Source organism: Gracilinanus agilis, chromosome 2, assembly GCF_016433145.1.
Source record: "Gracilinanus agilis isolate LMUSP501 chromosome 2, AgileGrace, whole genome shotgun sequence".
Classification (NCBI taxonomy): domain Eukaryota; kingdom Metazoa; phylum Chordata; class Mammalia; order Didelphimorphia; family Didelphidae; genus Gracilinanus; species Gracilinanus agilis.
The window spans coordinates 50,791,212-50,815,832 of record NC_058131.1 but is presented as its reverse complement, the minus strand read 5'-3'; the positions used below and the strand labels follow the sequence as shown (position 1 = coordinate 50,815,832).

At 43.1% G+C, this 24,621-nt stretch overlaps 2 protein-coding genes across 2 annotated transcripts in view; one reads left to right on the top strand and one right to left on the bottom strand.

Annotated features, from left to right (window-relative positions):
• Nucleotides 1-13,447: 13,447 nt before the first annotated feature.
• On the bottom strand, nt 13,448-17,559 carry LOC123233238 (phosphorylated adapter RNA export protein-like). The gene is made up of 2 exons (XM_044659388.1): nt 17,503-17,559; nt 13,448-14,561 (listed from the first exon to the last, which is right to left on the bottom strand). The coding sequence occupies exons 1-2, from the start codon at nt 17,557-17,559 to the stop codon at nt 13,668-13,670; spliced, it is 951 nt and encodes a 316-aa protein (XP_044515323.1). The 3' UTR covers nt 13,448-13,667.
• Nucleotides 17,560-18,917: 1,358 nt separating this feature from the next.
• Nucleotides 18,918-24,621, top strand: part of CDH15 (cadherin 15) — a 96,784-nt gene continuing 91,080 nt past the window's right edge. The window contains exon 1 of the mRNA XM_044659387.1: nt 18,918-18,991. Within this exon, the coding sequence (XP_044515322.1) occupies nt 18,918-18,991 (74 nt within the window). The remainder of the gene's footprint in view (nt 18,992-24,621) is intronic.

Genomic DNA, 24,621 nt, shown 5'->3' with positions numbered 1-24,621 from the left:
GAGAGGGCAGGATCCACCCAAAATCATTCAGCCCTGAATTCAAATCCTCCCTCGGACACTTAGAAGCCGTGCAACGCTGGGCAAAAATCTCTTAAGCTCTATCAGCCTCAGTTTCCTCATCCGCAAAATGAGAATTATGGCTGTGTTTACCTGACAAGGCAAAATAAATGAAATAACATACTTAAATAAAATGACATACTTAATAAAATAATATACTTATTAACATAAATAAAATAATACTTAAATAAAATAACATACTTAAAGCACTATACATATATTACATGATATAGCATAAAATGACCTGCTTTAAAGCACTATACATATAAATATTACATGACATTTATATAAATATGAAACATAAAATTATATATTTAAAGCATTATACATATAAGTAGGTGATATTTGTATTAAAATAAAAATGACATATTTAAAGCTCTAAAGCAACTAGTACAATATCATTGCATCTTTTAGTTTGCCAAGCACTTTATATCTGCTGTCCCGTCTATTCCTCACAAGAGCTCAATGAGATCGTTTTGGGTGCCGTCATTTTACAGATGAGAAAACTGAGGTTTAACCTAAATGACTTATCAGGTTATAGTAGGCGTCTGTCTTCCTGACCCTAAACCCAGCATTCTCCTTCAATGATGCCTCCCTGTTGCCTCACACCAAGCATTCATGGCAACCACACAGTGGGTTCACGGCCAAAGATGAATAAGATGAGCCTCCCAGGTGAGAGTAGGGCGCTCCATCGATATTCCCACCACCGGAGCCCTGTCCTGACATCTCCTGGATTACTGTTATATCGCAGGTTAGCATTTGTCTTACCATATTGTTATTGGTCAATCTAGAAAGAGGAAGTCTTAAAGCAGCTCCTTTTCTATTGTTACAATCTTGGTCCTTGGCCGTCCTCATCAAAGTATCTTAATGAAACCAAATTAAGATTTAGAGAAGGAAAAGAATCTCTCCAGCTTTACTGTCAGAGCTGATATTAGCCTAGACGTGATATCCAACTGCTGAATCATTCATCCACGTATCAAATCCCTACTGTGTGCGAGATGTGGGGGATACAGATACGAAAAGGGAACAGGATCCGTCCTAAAGAGCTTACATTCCACTGGGTACAAAATGATCCCTGCATACAGAGAGGTGGATGGATAGATGATGGATAGACAGATGGATGGATAGAAAGGTGAATGGATAGACAGAAAATGGATAAACAGATTTATGAATAAATTCTTGCTAGACATAGAAAGGTGGATGAATAGAGAGACACACTGGATGGATAGACAAACAGATGATAAATGAATAGACAGACATGCTAGATGATAGATGAATGGATAGATAAAATGATTGATAGACATAGTTGGATGAATAGACAGACATGCTAGACAAACATGATGAGATGAATGGATAGATATATAGATGGGCAGAGAGATGATTAATAAATGGATGAATAGATAGACACGATAGATATATAGATGACAGATGGACAGACATGATAGGTGGATGGATAAAATGATGGATGGATGGATAGATAGATAGATAGATAGATAGATAGACGGACAGATGGATGGATGTGAAAACAAAATATATGTAAAATAAATGCCAAGTGTTTGAAGGGAGCACACTAGCAACTGAGGTGATCAGGAAAGACCTTTTGTAAAAGATCCATATCATTCAAGCTAAGCTCTGAGGGAAGCTAAGGACTCAAGGTAGAGGAGAGAAGGGAGTATATTCTAGTTATGGGGGAAATCCTGTGCAAAGGCATGGAGATAAGAGATAAGTTGTGTGCAAGAGGCAGAAGATGGCCAAAACTAGTTTGTGTAACCAGTCATCATCAAGGTTTCCAGCAATCTTTCATTGGTTTTAAAGGTTGATGTTATTTCTCTCCGCCCTCCCTCCTTTCCCCGGGGCCCACATCAGTCACCCTGGCCTTCTCTCCTTGTGGTTTCAGCAAATGGCTAAAAGTTGTATCGGTGCCCCCTTTGCCCACGCACAAACATTGCTTATTTTAGATGCTACAGCCTCAGCCAGCCAGACCCCACTGAGATGCTAAGACTCTGCTCTCAAATTAAAACAAAAAGGCAAGTATCAGGGGAAGACTATTGCTGACAGCTTGATTAAAAACCCACTGGCCAGTCTCTTTTTCCCCTTCACTCAGTGCTTTTGATCTCAGCTTTTGGAGGACCCAGAAAAGAAATGTTCCTGGAGCATCACCGCTGTGTTCTTATCCATTGAAAGGGAGATGAGAATAATTTGAGTAAAACTGATGGATGGATGGTGTACATCAGTGATGTACACCCCCTGGTGGGTGCTGCAGCGATCCAGGGAAGCGGTGATGGCCACAGGTGCATTTGGGGGCAGTGAATAACTGTAAGGGGGCGATGATAGAATGTGACAGGGGGCGCTAAGTAATATTTTTTCTGGAAAGGGGGTGGTAGGCCAAAAAAGTTTGGGAACCACTAGTTTACATGCTTGATGGGAGTTGCTCTCTTGAAAGATGGCCTCTTTCCATCTAAGATGATAATGAAGAACCAGCTGTGGTCCATAAAGGGCGTTCTTGGTCTTGGAACCAGTGAAGATTCTGTGACTACAGTGATTTAACAAAATTCTAGGTTGCCAGCATAAACAAGATATAGAATGGAGGTGAAGCTCGTAAACTGGTAAAAAGTTAGAGAAGTCAAAAGAAGGTTTTGTTTTTTAAATAAAACAACCTTCTAAACAAGCACCAAACATTTGTCAGCTCATAGGCAGCCCAGGAATGAGCCCACCCCTTTCTACCACTCATCCTATATTTGTCATTACCTGTCCAGGCAAGTACTTTAACCTTCCAAAATGAGGTGACCTGAATTTTTTTTAATCCTTACTTTCTGTCTTAGGATTAATACTGTGAATTGGTTCCAAGGCAGAAGAATGGCAGGGACTAGGCAAGAGGGGTTAAGTGACTTGCCCAAGGTCACACAGTTGGAAGCATCAGAAGCCAGATTTGAACCCAGGATCTCCTGTCTCTAGACCTGACCCTTCAATCCACTAGTCACCTAGCTTCCCACAGCCTGAATTCTTAATGTGCAATAAGTGGAGTGTGGGAAATACTCCGATATAGTGATCAGGGAGCCTTGGTTTGCAAGATACTACAGTGTGACAAGTTCGCCAAAAACTTCAAAGGTGGGGTTGCACAACAAGCTCAAATCTTTAATAGTCAATAAACATTTATTAAGCCCCTACTGTGTTCCAGGCACTGTGCTAAACACTAGTGATACAAAGAAAAGAAAGTCTTAACCTCAAAAAATTCACATTCTAGAGACCTTTAAATACATGGAAAATGAGTGAGGCTAAAAGGTGAAGGATGAGGGAAGCCTTGATCTCCCTCCAATGCCAGCCAGACCAATCCCCAATCACACATTCTTTCTGCCAAATGCTTTTTCTGCATTTGGGTCCAGGCCACAGAGAGCTGCTAGAAGAAGACCCAGAATCTGCAGGCCTGGCCCACTGAGGGTTTATGCTGTCCAGATTTATGCTGTCCATTGCTAGGCCCTTCTTTCATTCATCCGTTATTGATTCCTGAAATGGACTTCCCCCAATGGCTTCCATGCATATTCTCTCTCTCTCTCTCTCTCTCTCTCTCTCTCTCTCTCTCTCTCTCTCTCTCTCTCTCTCAATCTCTCTCTCTCCCCCCCCTCTCCCTTATGTCCTCAATTTACCTCTTGATCATCTCTTTCCTCTCAACCTTCAAAACATAAAAATTTCTCCTATTTTATTTTATTTTTTAAAACCCTAACCTTCTGGGATAGCTGGATGGCTCAGTGGATTGAGAGCCAGGCCTAGAGATGGGAGGTCCTGGATTCAAATCTGACCTCAGACACTTCCTAGCTGAGTGATCCTGAGCACGCCACTTAACACCCATACCACTCTTCTGCCTTGGAGCCAATACACAGAATTCGTTCCAAGACAGAAGGAAGGGGTTTAAAAAATAAAAATAAATAAAATAAAAACCCTCACCTTCTGTCTTACAATCAATACTGTGTATTGGTTCCAAGGCGAAAGAGTAGTAAGGGCTAGGCAGTGGGGATTAAGTGACTTACCCAGGGTCACACAGCTAGGAAGTATCTGAGGTTAGATTTGAACCCAGGACCTCTTGTTCACAGGCTTGACACTCTCCACTGAGCCACCTAACTGCCCTAGTTTCTCCTATTTTTAAAAGCACCTAAAATAAAACCAAATAAATCCTTTATTTACCCCCACTTTGCTCTCCATATTAACTGTTTCACCATGAAGAATGTGGACTTCTTGAGGACAGGGCCTCTTTCATGTTTGTCTTTTTTTAAAAGAAAAGCGCCCTTACCTTCCATCTTACTTATTGCGTATTGATTCCAAGGCAGAAGAGTGGTAAGGGCTAGGCAATGGGGTCACACAGCTAGGAAGTGTTGGAGGACCTCCTCTTCTGAGTCTGGCTCTCAATCCACGAAGCTGCCTATGCACCTCCTTCACATTTGTCTTCAGTTTGTTCCCAGCACCCAACACAGAGCCTGGCATCAGTAGGCACTTGATAAATGCTTCTGTATTGATTAATCAATAACTCCAGCTCTATTTTCCTTTGCTGGTTTCACTTCCTCCTACCCCCTAGCTATGAGGGCTCCCCCCCAATTTCAGTTCTTGGCCCTCTGCATATCTTTCCTTGTATTCTCTGAGTGCTCATCAAATTTTCATGACTTCAACTACCATCTCCTCTGATGATTCCTCTCTCTCTACCTCCAGGCCCTTCCTTTTATTTGAGCTCCATACCCAAGTCTCCAGCTGCCATTTGGAAAATAGTATTTCCTCAGAGGTTCCAGGCTTCCATTTGGAAGTTCCCATTTCCTCAAATTCAGCGTATCTAGAACTTTACAACTGGCAGAACCATGAAAAACCCCGTTGTTCAACACTTCCCTCCTTCCTCTAACATGTGAGGAGACCAAGACACTGAGTGATTGTGACTTGCCCCAAGTTCACGTAATGACTTAGATGGGCTAAATGTCTCCTAATTTCTAATCCAGAGTCAACACCATTGTACCAGCTTTCCCATGAAGCCAGCTTCTCCTATTGACGTCCCTGTCACTAGTAATGGTACCACTATTCTCTCAGTCACCCTATGGCAGAACCTCAGAGTCATCTGTGTATTGTCCTTCTCCTTCACCCTCCACTTCCAGGCAGCCACAAACCCCAAGGATATTTCCTTGGACATGTTTCTCCTATCCCATTGCTTGTCCTCCATTCCCACTGCCCATCCTACTATATCCTCATCTCATATTCAAATTACTGCAACAGCCTCTTATTTGTTGTCCTGGACGCCATTTTCTACTCTCTCCAGTTTCTGTGTTCCATATTGCTACCAGCCCAGTAGTCATTTTGTTATTGTTCTCCAGCAAAAACCACTTTATATGCTTTCCTAACTCTACCATTCCAGGTCTAAACTGCCATGCCCAGGTTTCCAGGTTCTCTTATTCCCAGGTCATCCTCATCACCCACTGCCTGCCAATTAACCCTCTAGTCATGCCGGCTAGAAGTGGGGAAATATGGTACCATGGCAATAGGAACAGAGGATTTGATTTACATCCTGGATCTGCCATTCATCCTCTGTGATCTTGGGCAAATCACTCTCCCTCAGTTTCCTATATAATTAGGGAGTTGCACTCAATTAAGATTCCTTCCAGCTCTAGATAGGTGATCTTATGACCTGGGTTCAAATATGGCCTCTGCTACTTATTACCTTTATCACCCGCTGGACAAATCGTTGAACATTTCTGGTTTTCAGTCTCCTTGTCTGTCAAATGGTCCAATGTCTAGTCCAGCCAGAAGATTTCCAAGGCCAGTTTTTCATTCTAAAGCCTGTCATTCTATGGATTCACTCTGTTCTTTCTCATCCCCTACAATGTCTTCTACATTCCCATTCCCTTCTTCCTATCTCAATCCTATTCCTCATTCAAAGTCGACTTCTCCCTGAAGCCTTTCCTTCCCTTTCTAATCTTCCAATTCGATTATACACATCAACATCATAGATGGTTATATATCAGAGAAGACTATGTGAAGGTTAAAATTAATATATAATATCTCCAAGTATAATATTTATAAAGTTTATTAATAATAACTAAAGTAAAAAAGCTAAAGCAAAAAGACAACTAACAGTCACACTGGTGGAGAAGAGAGGAGAGGTGGAGTCTCAGAATTTATAAACAATTATGTGAAGATGTAAATGTACACAAAGGGAAAAGCATTCTGGGTAATACAGAAAGGAATTTGGGGTAATGTAGTTTTAGGGGTTCCACATATTTCTAACTATACAACTAGAGCTAGGAAGGATCATCACCATAATAATAACTAGCAATATAGAGCACTTTAAGGTTTACAAAATCCTTTACCAGAAACTCATTTTATCCTCACACAATCCTGGGAGAAGAGGTACTATTAGTTCCCCCATCCTACTTTCATAAAAATGGAAACAAAAGTTAGATGACTTACCTAAGGTCCCATAGCTACTAAATGGCTGAGGCATAATTTGAACTCAAGTCTCTGATTCTGTGCTTTAGCCAGTGAACTGCCTATGTATGACAGAGACCCAAGAGGTAATCTAGTCCAACCATTCCCCTTCTTTTACAGATGAGGAGTCCAAGACCCTTAAGAAAGTTAAAGCTCACTCAAAATCCCATGGTAATAACCATCACCAACAACAGGATTTGAATCCACATCCTATTATTTTATATGCTGCATATTGATATAAATACTTATTAAGGTACTACCACTACTACTACTACTACTACTAGCTAACATTTATAAAATGCCTAAAATGTGTCAGGCACTGCACTAAGTGCTTTACAAATATTTCATTTGATCCTCACAGCAACCCTAGGAAAGAAGTGTAAATATTTTCCCGATTTTACAGATGAGGAACCTGAGTTAAACAGAAGTGAAATGACTTGCCCAGGGTCACACATCTAGTCAGTATCTGAGGCTGGATTTGAGCTGACGTGTTCCTAAGGGTTGAAAAAGCACTTTCTTCATGATAAGTCTCCCATTGTACAAATAAGGACCCTGAGACGGGGAGAAATGAAGTGATTGTCCCCCAATCCCACAGTCCTGGGTGTCCAAGACTAGGATTTGCACCCAATTCTCGACCGCAAGACCCACGCTCTTTCTACTTTCCTAAACTCCATCCCCTCGAACTGTCATTAACAGATCGAGGTGTTAAAGGGGACTGGAGGGGAGATAAAGGGAACTCCTCGGATCTATTCAGCGAGGATCACAAAGCAGATTAGGTGAGACGGCCCATCCTCCGCTCATTCCCCAGACGGAGCATTTAGGACCATGGAGAGAGCCCTGCGCCTTGCTGAGCTCATCTGGAGGAGGGGGAGGGAGGATTGATCCGAGTGGGGGGCTCCAAACCCCGCCGCCGGGGCCTCTGCAGGCTGAGCAGCCCCCCGCACCAGCCCCAGCTCTAACAAGGCTCCGAGCCCCTGTTCCCATTCGGCGTTTGGGGCCGCAGGAAGGAGAGCTCTTTCTGCAGGCGCCTGATAAGACCTCGCCTTTGTGCTGCTCTGACATTGAATAACTCCTAACGTGCCTTCGGTGTGCGGCCCGAGCCCAGCTGCCCCCATTGGCTGAGCGGCCTCCGGCAACTGTCAACCCATTGTCTTCTCCCTCGGCCCATCTCCTTCCTTTCTTCAGGCCCCAAGACAGAAGGGGAAAGGGAGGGCAGCGACTGGGGAAACGGCAGCTTCCCCGGATGCAGGTAGTGGAGGAAAGCAATTAAGCCCGGTGCCCCGGCCAAGAGAATTTGGGGGAGAGAGTGGCTGGGATCCCGGGCGAGCTAGGGAGCTAGGGAGCCAGAGCGCTCAGGGAGAGAGAGGAGCCGAGAGCAGAAAGCCGGTAGGGAGCAGCAGCAGCCCAGAGGGCAAGGTCTGGGGCCAGGCTCCAGCTGAGCTAGACAGGAACGCTGCCTCAGCAATTCTCTTCGCATCAGCGCTCCTCCTCAAGTCTTTGCACAGGGCACAGGAAATTTCCCAGATAGAAAATATTGATCGTTTGCCCGTTTGGGAAGGGAAGAGAGGGCCGAGTGAGGCGTCTGAGGGCCCCTCTCCCCAGATCTGTTTGCACGTGTTCGTACGTCTGCTTCCATGGCGGACACTTCCCTATGGGCGCACATAGGAGCCACAACCTTTATGGTTGGGGAGAACATCGCTACAACTTCGGAAATATGGAATGAAATGAAAACAGAGGTCATAAAAGAAGGAAGGAGCAATGGGGGCGGGACGCCGCCTCCCCAAAGGTGCAGAATGAGTTCATGACCATCGCTAAGTCTATGGATCCCACTGGAAACTCTGACCCCCTGAGAGGGAAGTCTTGGGGAAGCGTCAACTTCAATGAGTGACTGTGCGTGTGTGCCTGTGTGGAGAGAATGAGAGACAGAGACAAAGAGAGAGAGAGACAGAGACGGAGAGAGAGACAGAGACAGAGAGATAGTGAAAAAAACAGAGCTGGAGAGACAGAGACAGAGAGAGAGAAAACAAGAGAGACACAAAGAGACAGAGAAAAAGACAGAGACAGAGAGAGCCAGGCAATGGGACAAAACCATACCTCATCCTCATCCACCAAGGGAACCAACTCCCCATGAAGAAATTCTCCATTGAGGCCGATGTGCAGTAGGGCTGCAACATATGGAGTTGCCAGGGACACACAGACAGTAGGAGACCTCGCTCATGGTCTTGGCACTTGAATCTAAGTCTCTGACTCCAAGGCAGCCATCTTTGCCCACCAGATTTCCTCTTCCTTTCCTCCTCCCTGCCCTCCACCCTTCAGCTAGGGCAACTGGGTGGTGTAGCCCAGTGAAAGGGGATCAAATTCACCCTCCAGCCACTTGACTGGCAGTCTCAGTTTCCTTAACTGTAAAATGGAGATAATTCTCCCCAAGGTTGTTGTGAGGATCAAATGAGATAATATTTGCAAAGTACTTGGCACATAGCAGTTTCTTAATACTTATTATTATTGTTTTCTCCTTCCTCGCTGTTCCTCCCACTTCTCTCTCCATTTCCTCTCTGTCACCACTAGATAGACAGACATACACATCAAGGGTTCAAGAATTCTTTGATAGTAGTATTCCACCCCTTGAAACTTGGCACTGAGCTCTGAGCAGGTCTTCAGGAAAGCCAAACCACCTGCCCCTAGTCACACTGCCTGTAAGTGTCAGAGACCAACCTCTTTCCATCCCTTCTCAATAGACAGATCTCCCGAGATCCTCTCTAAAACCCCAGTGATTTGGGAGCCAGGTTCTGCAAAGCACAGGGGCTTAGATATCAAATGATATTTTCTTCATTCCAAATATGTGCTGAACATTCATTTCCCTGTTCACCCTCAGATCTATTCCCCAAATATTTCATTCTAAATTAAAAAAAAAACTGATCAGAAATAGCAAATGATCCATTGATTGCCTCAAGATAAATGCTCCCTTCTTAGCAAAAGCCATTGGTCCATACAATAACATTACAATTATGGAATATAATAGCTATTGCCCTCCATTCCCCAGCTCTGCTGATGTTTGAAGGTCATATACTTCCTGGGGAATGGATTGCATTGGATTGATGAAACTTTGCTTTCCGAATGTACATTTGTCCCCATTTGACTTCCGTGGTGTGTTGGGAAACTGTTTGGAAACCTAGAGACCCAGGTACAGAAAAAGATAGATCGCCGAGAGCCTCTTTGGGTGGTAGAGAGAATAATCCAAAGTCTCAGAGGAAAGAGGAGTGCCAAGGATGTGGAGAAGGGAAACATGGGACCAACAACAGAAACATCTTCAGGGCTTGGTTTTCCAAGCCCCACAGGAGCTGATCGGTAGCTTGGACCATCCATCTTGCCTACAGCCCATGAGAGAATCAGAAGGATGGATGGCAGGGGTAGAATGCAACGGCAGTTCCAGGTGCCAGCTTAGAGCAGGAAGGGGGGTAGGGGAGTAAGTGGGCACCTGGCAGTGAGAATGATGGAGCACCCCAGCTACTCCCAGGGAAGGAAAGAAGTCTGCTAGAGTGAATGCAGAAATTACTCAAGGAGGTGGAAGGAGAGAAGGAGAGCCCAACAGGGACTGGAGGAGAAAGAGGGAAGTAAGATATGGGAAAATGGAAAGCAAGTACTGAAAAGAGGTAGGAAACATAGCCTAAACCCTCAAAGTGGCAGATGGAGAACAGCTGCAGCTAACATTCACCAGCTCAAGACCCAGTGGTACTCTAAGAAGGGTGCTGGACCTGGTATAAGATAGCCTGAGTTAGAATCCAAGGGACTATGGGCAAGTTTAACTTCTCTGACCTTTCTCCGTTTCCTCATCTGCAGAATGAGATCACTAGAATAGAATGGTCTCTCAGCTTCAATTCTCTCCCAACTTCAATCTATCCTCTATTAAACCACTCACAGTGATTATCCAGGTTTGATCATGTCACCTCTCCCCTGCTCAGTATTTCAGGATCAAATGCAAAATACTGTTTGGGATTTCAAAGCCCTTGATAACCTTACCCCCTCCTACCTTTCCAGTCTTCTTATATGTTATTCCTCTTCACATGCTCCTTTTTTTTAAACCCTCACCTAGGGCTAGGCAATTGGCGTTAAGTGACTTAACCAGGGTCACACAGTTAAGAAGTGTCTGAAGTCAGATTTGAACCCAGGCACTCCCTTCTCCAGACCTGGCTCTCTATTTACTATGCTACCTAGCTGCCCCCATGGACTCTTTAGACTAGTGACATCAGCTTCCTGACTCTTCCACAAACAAAAGACTCCATCTCTTGACTTCAGGCATTCTCTCCATACATTCCTCATCCCCAGAACTTCCCTCCTTCTACACTGATTATTGACCTCCTTGGCTTCCTTTAAGTCCCAACTAAAAATCCCACCTCATTCAGGAAGTCTTTCCCAATCCCTCTTAATTCCAGTGCCTTCCCTTTGTTAATCATTTCCTATTTATCCTGTATATAGCTTGCTTTGCATTCATTTGTTTGCATGTTTTCTCCCTTATTTGATGGTAAGCTCCATGAGGGCAAGTACTCTCTTTTGACTCTTTTTAAAACCCCAGCACTTAGCAGAGTGCCTGATACATAGAAGGCACTTAATAAATGTTTATTGAAAAAATTAATGTCTTTTCCTACGATCATCTAACTCCAGATTCAACAATGAGCTGGAAAAGCTTGGCTCAACAGTCATTTCTCTCAGGGTCCCATTTTACCTCCAGGTTGGAGGGAACTCTGGGAGACTCACCTAGTATGTCCTAACCCTTCTCTGCCTGGGATTCATCTGTGAACTTAACTGTAAATACAGGCAGAAGGGATGTGTGTGTGTGTGTGTCTGTGTGTGTGTGTGACAGAGAGACAGAGAGACAGAGAGAAAAGAGATGAGACAGAGACAAGGGGAGAGAGAGAGGGAGAAAGTGGGGAGGAGAGAGAGAGACAGAGACAGAGACAGAGAGAGACAGAGAGAGAGAATCTATTCTCCCTCCCCTTTCCCAATACCAGTCCAGCCATCTGTCTACCCACTCTCAACACCCACAACCACATTAACCACACACCAGCCATCTTTCGCCCTCTCTTTGCTAGGGTTACCATCAGCAGCAACAGCCTCCATGCTCTCCTGCTTTCACATGGACCTATGGGTCCAAAGATATTTAGGTCACAAAGATGAGGACCAAGTTCCTTTAGGAATAAAGGAGAAAATTGATAAATGGGCAAGGGACATGAATAGGCAATTTTCAGATAAAGAAATCAAAACTATCAATAAACACATGAGAAAGTGTTCTAAATCTCTCATAATTAGAGAAATGCGAATCAAAACAACTCTGAGGTACCACCTCACACCTGGCAGATTGGCTAATATGACAGCAAAAGAAAGTAATAAATGTTAGAGGGGGTGTGGCAAAATTGGGACATTAATGCATTGCTGGTGGAGTCGTGAATTGATCCAACCATTCTGGATGGCAATTTGGTGCTATGCTCACAGGGCTTTAAAAGACTGCCTGCCCTTTGATCCAGCCATACCACTGCTGAGTTTATACCCCAAAGAGATCATAAGGAAAAAGATTTGTACAAAAATATTTATAGCGGCACTCTTTGTGGTGGCAAAAAATTGGAAAATGAGGGTGTCCATCGATTGGGGAATGGCTGAACAAATTGTGGAATCTATTGGTGATGGAATACTATGGTGCTCAAAGGAATAATGAACTGGAGGAGTTCCATGCAAACTGGAACAACCTCCAGGAAATGATGCAGAGTGAAAGGAGCAGAACCAGGAGAACATTGTACACAGAGACTGATACACTGTGGTAAAATTGAATGTAATGGACTTCTCTACTAGCAGCAATGCACTGATCCAGGACAATTCTGAAGGACTTATGAGAAAGAACTGTGGGAGTAGAAACACAGAAGAAAAACAACTCTATGGGTCGATGGGGATATGAGTGGGGATGCAGACTCTAAATGATCACCCTAATGCAAATATTAATAATGGAAATAGGTTTGGATCAATGACACATGTAAAACCCAGGGGGAATTGCTCATTGGCAATGGGAGGAGGCTGGAGGAGGGGAGAGAAAGAACATGAATCATGGAACCATGGAAAAGTATTCTTAATTAATTAATTAAAATTTTTTAAAATCAAAAAAGGAAAAAAAGAGAATGCTCACATGCTTCTGAACTGAAGCTTTTTTTTTTTTCTGAGTTATCAGAAATCAAATTTTATTTTTGCAGGCTTTACAAATCAAAAGGTATCTGTGAGAATCTCTCTTCTTCCCACTTAGCTCCAAATTTGAAACACTAACGTATTTCAAGATTTTGTAAAACAATGAGATATATATCATTTTCTCTTGCACATTTTTGCTGGCTTTATACTTTTAGTTATTTGCAAACTAAAATCACGATTCCAGTAAACTTTGTTCTCTTTACCATTTTAAGTGTTTATTTTTTTTCTTTATGAAGAAATGGGAAATTATATCTGATACTTTGCTAAAGTTGATTAGCAAGAGTTGAAATTGAGATCTAAAATTTTTCTGAATGTGTACTACAGGTCTGGGATATATCTTAGTAATAATTAGCATTTTACCCTGTTTATTGGAATAAAGTAACAAGATAAACTAAGACTTCCTGAAAAGTTTTTATTTTTCACCCAATCGAGTTGGTGAAATAAAACAAAAGAATTGAGAGCAAAAGTCAGGTCATGTTATAATTTAGAGTTTCTAACTTCTCTAAGTTGCTGAGGGGCCTCAGGAAATCAGAAAAACTAAACTTAAATAGAGGTGGAATGTTTAAAGAAGTTCTAAAAGTAGCTTATTGAGTTTTTAAGAGAGAAAATTCGAACAGATTTCCTATTATCAGTCATGCTTTAAGTTATTACTACTCTTGCCTACAGTTTATCACATGCAATAGATTGATAAAAGAAGTATGACTTCAACACACTTGAGCTTTTTATTTAGCCAGACAAGACTTAAAAACAACAGGTAACATCTCTTATTAGTTTCATCCCCCACATACAGTGTTCTTCAAAACAGAAAATTAAATGTCTTTTAGTTAGGTAACATGTGCAAAGGCAAACGAAATAGTCAAAGTGTAATAAAAAAGTTAACTTCAATTGTTTTTTAGAAAAATTTATTCCCCTAGCTATTAAAGATGTTATTAAAAGACCTCCAAATCAACAGAATGATCAATCTCAAAGGCTTCTTCTGAATCTAACTTTGTTTCTCCATGTGCTTCCTGTGAATCATCCAAAGAAGCCAAAGCCTCATTTGTGTCACTTGCGAAAGTTTCTCGAGATGCATCATCGTATTCTTGAAGATTAAGACCTTTAATAGCCTGCTTCATCTTTTTCCCCAAGACTTGTACTCTCCTTTTCTTAGCAGCTTTTTTATTTTCATATTCTTTTTGATTTTCAATATAGAAAATTTCCTTAATTTGTCCTTCATTGATGCTTGGTGTATTTTTCAATAGATTTAGATAAACTCCACCTGGTGTTCTTCTTCTGCTCCCATTCATTATTAAAAGTCCACCATTTTGTTCAACTTCTGCAGTTTCCATCAGCAGTTCAATTGCTTTTTTGTTTCCAATTATTCTTACTATGCGTGCTATCAGATCTTTCTTTGGTTCCTGAAGCCTGAAAGAAATTTCATCTGCTACTTTTTCTTCAGGATCCTCTTCTGTAATCTCATACCGACCTTTATAATTCATTTCTAATCTGTTTCCTATTCTGTCTTTAATAGGCCGTTTACGTTTGAGATGGCTTGGTCCATTTTCTTCTTCTTTTGGACTGGGTTTTTTGTCGTCATGCATATATTCATCTAATTCTTTGTCTAGTTTTCCAGTCTGTTGTTGTGATTCTCTCATTAACTTCTTAGCCAGCAAATAATTATAAGTCTCTGACTGTCTGCTTTTGTCAATGTTGCCCTCCATTCCCAGTATACAAAGTTCATTAGCTACTGCATCTTGACTCTGTTCCTGTAGCACTGCACCCCATATGTTATTGATCTTCTTCCCTCCCAGAATGTGCTGTTTCTGATTGTTCTGTCCAAATTCCTGAACTGAAGCTTTTAAAAAATCTTAGTTTTCCCTCCTACAGAAACGTGAAGTCAAGAAGACCTGGGTTCAAATCCTGCCTCTGACATTTGCTTACAGGGTCCCAAAAGTCTTAGTAAGTCTTAAAACTGCATTATTAAAGCAAGTTTTGAGTAAAGCTTAACACTGCACTAAGACTTTGGGGACATCTTCTCCAACCCTCGATGATCATAATCATGGCTCCTGTATAGCACTCTACTGTAGGGTTTGTAAAGTGCTTTCCATACATTATCTCATTTGTTCATCGTCAAAGGGCTCAAGAAACAAGGGGAACAAGGCCACTCGGTCCGCTGCAGCTGCTCTGTTCCTTTGTTTCCTCTTTACCCTTGAAAATTGAAGGTGATACTCTTACCCTTACCCACTCCCAGGTGATGAGCTCATTTATCTTGCTATTTTTTGATTGGGTTAGAATTCACAGCTAGATTGTGAGTCCTGGCCCCCAGCCCTAGGAGGGAGGGGGAAGTCTCACTTTAGGAAACCATAAAATGTCTGTTTTTGTACCCAGGCCTTTGCATTTACCGCTGCATGGGATCTGCCTTTCCTCATAAGAAAAAGAATAAACTTCTGACTCTTCTTCTCTCATTTCTCTGACTCCAAGTTGGTTGATTTTTTAAGTGAGAGGATCACTCATGCTTGCTTTTATCTCACCCAATCACAACAGTCCTCTGAGGTGGGGGTAATTATTTTCCCCATTTTTTCATAAGATGAGGAACTTGAGACTGAAAAGGTAAGTAACTTGCCCAGTTCTCTATCCACTTTGTCCTCTAGAACAAGTCACTTACCCTCTATGCCTCAGTTTCCCCATCTATAAAATCAGGAAGTTGAACTCAGTGACTTCTAAGATCCCTTCTAGCTCAGAATCTATGATCCTTTGGTCCATTATGCATGGCCAAAAGCAGGAATAAAGCACTTCTGAAGCTACTACCAATGTCTATTTTGATTATCCTTCAGCCATCCTGCCTTCTCTTTACCAATTGCTTCCCACTTCAAAAGCCTCCTCTCAGGGGCAGCTGGGTAGCTCAGTGGCTAGAAAGCCAGACCTGGAGAAGGGAGGTCCTAGGTTGAAATCTGGCTTTCAGACATTTCCTAGCTGTGTGACCCTGAGCAAGTCACTTAACCCCCATTGCCTAGTCCTTACTGCTTTTCTGCCTTGGAACCAATACACAGTATTGACTTCAAAATGGAAGGTAAGGGTTTAAAATTAAAAAAAAAAAAAAAAAAAGCCTCCTCTTGTGGTGGAGCTGGGTGGCTCAGGCCTGGAGAAGGGAGGTCCTGGACTCAAATTTGGCCTCAGACACATCCTAGCTGGGTGACCCTGGGCAAGTCACTTAACCCTAATTGCCTGGCCTTTACCACTCATGTGTCTTCGAACCTATGTTCAGTATCAATTCTAAGACCGAAGGGAAGAATTTAAAAATAAAAAAGCCTACTCTCCATTGGCATGGAGCATTCAAGGAAGGCAGATTCACTTTAATATGAGCTTGAGGAAAACCTGAATCCACTCCTCACATCAGCCCCCTCCAAAAATCGGGTCTACCTTCACCAAACCACATCTGGAGGCTTGTGTTCTGTTTGGGATGCCAAAGTTTGGGAAGAATGATGGAGACGATAGAGAGAAGGTCAAGGAGAAAACCAAACTGGGATCATCTGAAGGTGCTGGGATTGTTTAACCTGGGGAAGAGAAGCCTCTGTGGGCCCGGGAAAATGGTCTTCAAGTCTTTGAAGGGATGGTATGTAGAAAAGAGCTCCGACCAGTTCAGCCCCAAAGGGGAGAGCCAAGATCAAGTGGGTGCAACAAATCAAGGCTTGGCAACAGGGAAGGCTGCCAGCCAATAGCGATGTCCAGGAACAGAGTCAGGAGTCGTGGATTTCCCTTCGATGGAGATTCCCAAGGAAAGGCCAGATGACCACTTGTCTGGGACGTTGTCAGGAGGATATGTCATCAAATAGGGACAGGACTAGATGTCCAATGGGATCCCCTCCAACTCTAAAATTCAGGGACTCTATGGGGAAACCAGCTGGATGTAACTCTCCAAGGCCAACTACAAATGCTGTTCTCATCAAACACCATTCGTTGTTCCTCTCCATCCTCATGGATGTTTGAAGATGGGTTGGCTCTGACTGGCTGGGTAGGTCCAGCCTGCTGACCCCTCTTAGGCTGGGCCTTTGGAGGCAGAGCTATTCCTGGGCCCACTCTCTGACCTGAACAGTGTTATTTTTCAATGCAAATATTTCCTGCTCATTTACATTGCCCTCATTTAAATGTAGCATTTGGGACCTAACTCTGAGGGTGTCAAATGGGATGCAATTAATTAATTAACACCTTTGTGTTCCTGCCCCCTCATGCAAGGCAAGGCACAACACCCAAGAAATCTAGGAGAGGTGTTTAAACCAGTCTATGAGATATGTCATATTGGGAGAGACATAAAGCAGAGGGAGAAAAATCCAAGGCTAAGAGAAAGGGGCAGGTTCAGACCTAGAGCCAGAGAAAAGTGAGAAGGGAAGGAAAGAAGTGTTTTATGTGTCATCTCACTTTCCCTCCCCATCCTCCCATCTCCAAGGGATGCTGGGTTTTTCTGACTTATTAAAGATGGCCATCTATCTTTATGACAAGTCAGACACTGCTGGCTGTTAATAGAAGATCCTCTCCTCCAATGGACAGGAAGAAAAGCCTCTGCTTCTGGCTCCCACCCCTGCCATTTACTAATGAGATCATTTCACCTCACTCAGCCTCAGTTTCCCCTTCTGGAAAAAGAAAGAGTTGAATTAGATGGCCAATCAAGGTTCACCTCTATATCCCTCTTTGAGTCCCAAGAAGATGGAAATCTAATTCCTTTGCTCGTCCAAGTATACTTTATATGTAGTGGCAATTGCTCGGTCCTCGTTCTTGCCAGTGCCTTACCTCTGAGACTGTCACCAACTTACTCTGTGCATATCTTGTTTGGACATAGTCGTTCATGTGTTGTCTCTCCCATTAGACTGTGAGCTCCCTGAGGGAAGGAACTGTTTTTGCTTTACTTTATGGCTTGCGCATAGTACATGCTGACTAAATGCTTATTGACTAATTGGATTGTGGGTTCTGGGGCAGGCTAGCGAGCAATCGTCCTTTGGATCCATCCCCACCATCATTAACTTCCTTCCATTTTTCCCTGCGAGCTAGTTTGGACCTTCCCATGGATTCCCATCTCTCCCCAGTCCCATTTAGTCCTCCTTTTCTTATTGAGCAATAGGCAGAAAGGTCTCTAGAAGGCAGCAGGGGACATGTCCTTCTGGTGCCATCGTCATCACCGGCAGAGCTAGTGCCTTTAGCTCCAGGCTCCTGCCCATGTAACCAGACTTGTTTTCATTATTCCACCCTGGCTGTTGTCAAGGTCATCATCTCCTCCAGGCATGACTCTGGGATTTCCCAAGGGTAGAACCCAGCTCAAGCCTTTCCTAAGCCTTCTCTGATCCCCAAAGCCAAGCTCCATCACCCTGTTAGACCCTTTGGGGTCTATTTCCTCCATTTTCCCAGTATCCAACAGTGGATTGGGCTTTCTAGAGCCACCCTTTATCCTGGCTGCAGGAGGAATAAAGAGTATCCATCCTTTGTTAAAACATCAACGATGCAGTAAATTTTTTAACTTACCAAATAGATCAATATCAAATTATCATGTCTCACATTCATAACTCTTAAGCAAGCAACAATGGGGGGAGACAAGGTCACAGGAGAATAAATAACAGCAAAACCTCTTAATGATCTATCATTCCAGACAACCCCAGGCATCCAGCGCCAGGCCACTGACAAGATCATTAATAAAACTCAGTAGGAGCTCTATTGATTGTTTTGATGGATGATCACAGGTAGCAAATACTGTAAAACACCTGGTTGTCACACACAGAAATGAGTAGCATGGGCTCCATGCTGGGGGAGGAAGGCAGGCAAGGGGGTGGGAAGAGCCTCGATTTCAAGTGGGAGGTTTTCTTTTGGGGATTTTCAAAGCAATTCCCCCACAGAAGGTGAATGTGGGAGCTCAGCTGCTCAGTCCCAAGCTCTTACCCACTTGTCCAAGAGGAGAAGCTCTTTGGCCTAGAAGTGGCCCACAACAGAGAAGGGAAGGTGGGTGAAGAGGAATTGGAGGGAAAGAGGTTGCGACTGGAAAGTGGTCATGGCATCCTGAAGAGAGCTCAGGATCCAAGGGCTCTGGAAGAAGTGACTAGGAGCCTCAGAGATCATATTTCCAGGAGAGACCCAGAAAATCAGCTTTGGGTAGGAACGTTTATAAAGAAATTATTTCAAAAGATCATGCATATTTCAGATTCTGAACTTTTCTCACAATGTCTATGCATCCAGGCAGCAAGTGGTTTAATACAGTGATGGGCAATCTACAGCCCGAGGGCCAGATTGGGCGGTGGGGAGGCCCTGAAATGTTCTATCTGGCCCCACAACATTTTTCCTAATCTGATGAATACAATGAGTAGGATACAATACAATGAAACTTCAAAAGAGTTGCCTTAGAAACAGACTGACAGATGAGCATTTCCTTTCTTTTGGCCCCCTCTTTAAAAAGTTTGCCCATCACTGGTCTAATGGAAAGCAGGAAGACTTGAGTTCAAATATGACCTCAGTGTGACCGTAGGCAAGTCATTAAACCTCTGTCTGACTCAGTTTCCTCAACTTTAAAATGGAAATAGTGATAGCATCTACCTCCCAGGGCTATTGTTGTGAGGATCACAAGAGATAATATTTGTAAAGAGCTTAGCCCAGTGCCTGGCACATAACAGATGCATGATAATGGTTGTTGCCCTGCCTTTGGACCACTCCCCTTTCTCCTTTCTGTCTCCTTGCCCATTCCTCAAGTCCCAAGCAGCAATGAATTCTGCATTGTTTGATTAGCACCCCTCCATGCCAAGAGAACTCTGCTTCTTTAGCTGGGGCGCATAGCAACTCCTAAGACCTTTGGGTCTCAAAAAACCCACAAATCTCCATGCCACTGCAGTCGGGTGCCGCCATTGTTGTTCCTTTTCTCCTCCCCATTGCCCCCATGAGAAAATCCATAGAATACAAACTCCTCGAGCTGCCCTTTGTCCTTTGAATGCTTTATATCCTTGGTGCCCAGCATATAGTAGGAGCTTAATAAAAATTTGCTGAATTCCTGAATGCTAGAGAATGCATCCAGGGTGCAGGATGGGGCACCTCCCGACCCCAAACACCTTGGGAAACTCGAAATGGTTTAGAAATGGCATCTTGGAGCACTCTAGGGGTATATGTTACAATACCTCTTCACATATGGGCATGAATATGCATGTGTAGGATACGGCTAGTTACTGGACTTGAGATTTCATACAGAAAGCTCCCAGGTGAGGAAACCCCGGGTCAATGAAGAATAAAACCTTCTCTGCAATTTATTGTCTCGGAGAGTTGCTCCCGGCGCTGGGAGGTCAAGAGACTTGCCCAAGATCGCCCGGCCAGAACACATTGGCGCTGGGACTTGAACTCTGATCTTCTGGACGTCAAAGTCAGCCCTCTACCCACTACAGGATGATGGATCCTAGATTTAAGAGTCGGAAGGAACCTTGGCAGCCACCTGGCCCAACCTCTTTATTTTACCAAGGATGGGAGGAAACTGGAGCCAAGGGAAATAGTGACTTGTCCAGGTCGCAGGGAATTCCACTTCGCCTGTGCACTCGGGATGAGATCAGTATTGACACATCCTGGGGGGGGGCGCTGTTTATATGTTTTGGGGGGGGCGGTGTGTGTTTTAATCACCCACCTCACCAGTCCCTCTCTCGGATGTGAGCAAATGTGCCTGTCTCGGCCACCCCAGTGGGTGCCTCTCCCTTTGATTCACTTGCGATTCACGTTCGCCATTGACAGTCTGATCATATATACACAACCATTCAATTACTCTGTAATGGCTACAGGCTATTAAGTCATCAATCTACTTCATTACAGCCTGCCAGCCCTTTCCCGACCACCACGCAATAAAAACCATTAAAACAACAGCAACAACAACAAGCCACATCTTTAATGCATCAGTGACATTCCCTTTAGTACCTGCCTTAATAGGGAAAAGCCATTTCTTGGTTAAAAAAAAAAAAAACCCACCACCCTGGAGCCGCCCAATTAGCTGCCTTGCTTTAAAAACACCCTCCCTCCTCCGTCCTCCCCCACCCCGTTTGTGCCTAGAAATGACGGTCCGTGGCACACGGCTAGAGCTGGAAGCCACCCGTGGAGTGCCAGCTTTCACTCAGAGGCCACTGGCACGCAGGACAGGAAGGATAAAGCTGGAAAAAGACTTGGGGATGGAACCATTTCAACCCCTCCCTTGCCCCGAGACTAAGGAAAACGAGGACCAGGAATCCATCCGCTTTGTGGCTAATTGACAATATTGGGTCTCGAGGATCAGCCTTGGGTTCCATGTTTGTTGCGGTTGCAGCCCATGGCGATGGGCGAGAACTGGAGGGAGTGTGGGATTGAATGAGAACAATCAGTCATTACTTCAGGGTAGACTATGTTCCTGGGAAGTGAGAGAGAAGAAACTCTTGACATCTCTAATCGGGAAAGACTGGTAGAAAAAAAGAGGGGGCACAGAACCCACGGTGGTGGGGAAGATTGGGGAATTAGACACCCTGAAAACCAGCCCGACTAGACCAGGCCACTCAGAAGAGTCAAGAGATTCAGTATAATGGTGTTTCCTCCTCAAGCAAAACTCACTAATTAAGCTTATGTCTTTCACAGGACAGAATACATGTGTGTGCCCTTGGACCCATCAAAACCTGATTAGAGGGAGCAGCTGGGTGGCTCAGTAGACTGAGAGCCAGGCCCAGAGACAGGGAGGTCTTGGGTTCAAATATGGCCTCAGACACTTCCTAGCTGTGTCACCCTGGGCAAGTCACTTGACCCCCATTGCCTAGCCCTTACTACTCTTCTGCCTTGGAACCAATACACAGTATTGCTTCTAAGATGAAGCTAAGAATTTTTTTTAAATGCGTCTATAGCCCAAAGAGATCAAAGAGAAAGGAAAAGGTCCTATATATATATATATATATATATATATATAAATACTTGTAGCAGCTCTTTTCTTAATGATAAAGAATTAATAACTGAAGGACTACTCAATAATTGTCATTGATTATTATGTATTTAGTATTATGGTATATAAATGTCATGAAATACTATTGTGCTGGGCAGCTAGGTGATACAGTGGATAGAGTGCCAGACCTGAAGTTCAGAAAACTAATCTTGCTCCAATCTGGCCTCAGATACTTACTAGCAGTGTGGCCCTGGACAAGTCACTTAACCCTGTTTGCCTCAGTTTCCTCATCTGTAAAATGAGCTGAAGGAAATAACAAACTACTCCAGTACCTTTGCCAAGAAAGTCCCAAATGAGGTGACAAAGAGTCAGGCACCACTGAAACAACTGAACAACAGCATTCTTATGCCATAAGAAATTAATAAAGAGATATTTACAGAGATCTGGGAAGACTTGTATGAACTGATGCCAAATGAAGTAAGCAGAACCAAAAAAACTACTTATATTATCACATCAATATTGTAAAAATGAACAATTCTAAAGGACTTAAGAATTCTGATCAATTAAATAACCTACCATTTACAATACTGTAAAAATGAACAATTCTAAAGGACTTAAGAATTCTGATCAATTAAATAGTCCAGAAGACTGATAAAGAAAATATTTCTCATCTCATGACAGAAAGATGATGGACTAAAGCACAGAATAAGAAGTGAAGCATTTGGGGATGTGGCCAACATGAGAATTTGTTTTGCTTGATTGTGCTTATGATCCAAGAGTTTAGTCTTCTTTCCTTCCTTCCCTTCTTTTTTCCTTCCTTCTCCCCTTCCTTTCTTCCTCCCTTCTTTCCTTCCATCATCCCTCCCTCTCTTCCTCTCTTCCATCTTTCCTTCCTTACTGTATTTTTTCCTCTTTTTCAGTGGGTAGGGAGGGGAGGGAGTGGAAAAACATATGCTTAATAATTGAACATACATACACACATATATAATAACAGCATATATATTATATAATTTATATAATAATATATAATGACATTATATATAATATATAATTTAATAAGGTCAAGGAAAATATAGTCAAGAAACACCACACAGAGCCACCATCCTAGAAGGAGTATATTCCAGGGGAGGAACCCAGACCCAAAGATCTGAGACTCCCCACCTCCAAAAAAATGTTTTAAAAGAAAGAATGGGACATGGTAACTAGAGTGGAAATGATGGGGAAATTGGGGTAAAGTAATCACTCCATTTAGGGGCAGCTGGGTGGCTCAGTGGATTGAGAGCCAGGCCTAGAGACTGGAGGTCCTAGGTTCAAGTCCGGCCTCGGACACTTCCAGCTGTGTGACCTTGGGCAAGTCACTTGACCCCTACTGCCCACCCTTACCACTCCTGGGCCAAGGACGGTCCCTAGCCCGGATGAAAAAGGAGGAGGGTTAGGCGTGGGGCTAGCAACCCCACCCTGTAAAAACTACATCTGCTAAAGAAACTGCAACCTAAAGTAGGGGCAGCTGGGCTAGCTCAGTGGATTGAGAGCCAGGCCTAGAGACGAAAGGTCCTAGGTTCAAACCCGGGCTCAGACACTTCCCAGCTGGGTGACCCTGAGCCACTGTGTGACCCATTGCCTACTGGTTGTGGCCCTATGCTCCTTGAATGGAGTCCCAGGATAAAAAAAAATCACTCCATTTTAGAATTTATGATAGAAGAGAAGAAAGCTAGGCATTATCTCAACATTATCTCATTAGGTCCTACTACTGTCAGGTGTAGTGCTACTGTCCCCATTTTAACAGATGAAGAAACTAAGAAAACCCCCAAAGGAATCACAAAGAGTTGGACATGGCTGGAAAAAAAATGATTGAATAACAACATTGAGAAAACATTATTGTATTAAAAAGATCAAGAAAGCTTTTTTAAAAAAAAAAACCTTACCTTCCATCTTGGAGTCAATACCGTTTACTGGTTCCAAGGCAGAAGAGTGGCAAGGACGAGGCAATGGGGAATAAGTGACTTGCCCAGGGTCACCCAGCTGGGAAGTGTCTGAGGTCAGATTTGAACCTAGGATCTCCTGTCTATAGGCCTGGCTCTCAGTCCACTGGGCTACCCAGCTGCCCGCTCCAAGAAAACTTTTAAAGAGAATTATCTTTTAAAGACGTAAGAACTCTGAGCAATGCAATGATCAAGAATGTCTCCTGAGACAATTCTGAAGGACTTCTGACAAAGAATGCTCTCCACCTCCAAAGAAAGAACTGTTGGAGTCAGAAAGCAGATCAAAGCATGTGATTTTTCACTTGTTTATTTGAGAATAAAGAAAACAATGTTTGGGGGTTTGGGTTTTACATGATTATTCACTTACAAAAATGAGCAATGTGGAAATATGTTTTGCTTGATACATGTATAACCCAGATTGAATCACTTGCCAGCTTCAGGAGGAGGAAGAGAAGGGAGACAAGTTCAATCATATAACTTTGGAAAACTTATGTAAAATTGGTAAAAAAATTAATTAACATTAAAAAATTTAAAAAATGTTTCCTGAGGATCCATGATGAGTATTTTTCCTACCTCCTGATGGAAGAGGATGGACACAAAGTACCAGAGAAGACATATTTTTTGGACATGGTCACTGTGTGGATTTATTTTCCTTGATTATTAAAAGGGTATTTTTCCCTTTCTTCTGGGAGAGGATGGAGTGTCTGAGGCTATTGTAACTTTTTTTAATGCTCAAAAGAAAAGAAGTGGGGCCATTTTGAAAATAGCATATAATTATTGCACATGTAAAATCTATATCAATAGGGTTTTGATGTTAAAGGACCTCTCTACTGCAGATATGAATAACATGGAAATAGGTTTTCAACAATGATACATGTATAACTCAGTGAAACTGCTTGTCATCTTTGGGAGGGAGGAAGAAAGAACGGGTATAGGGGGATCATGAATCATGTAACCACGGAAAAATATTCTTTGTGTGTGTGTGTGTGTATGTATATCAGTATTTCTTTTTTCTTAATAATT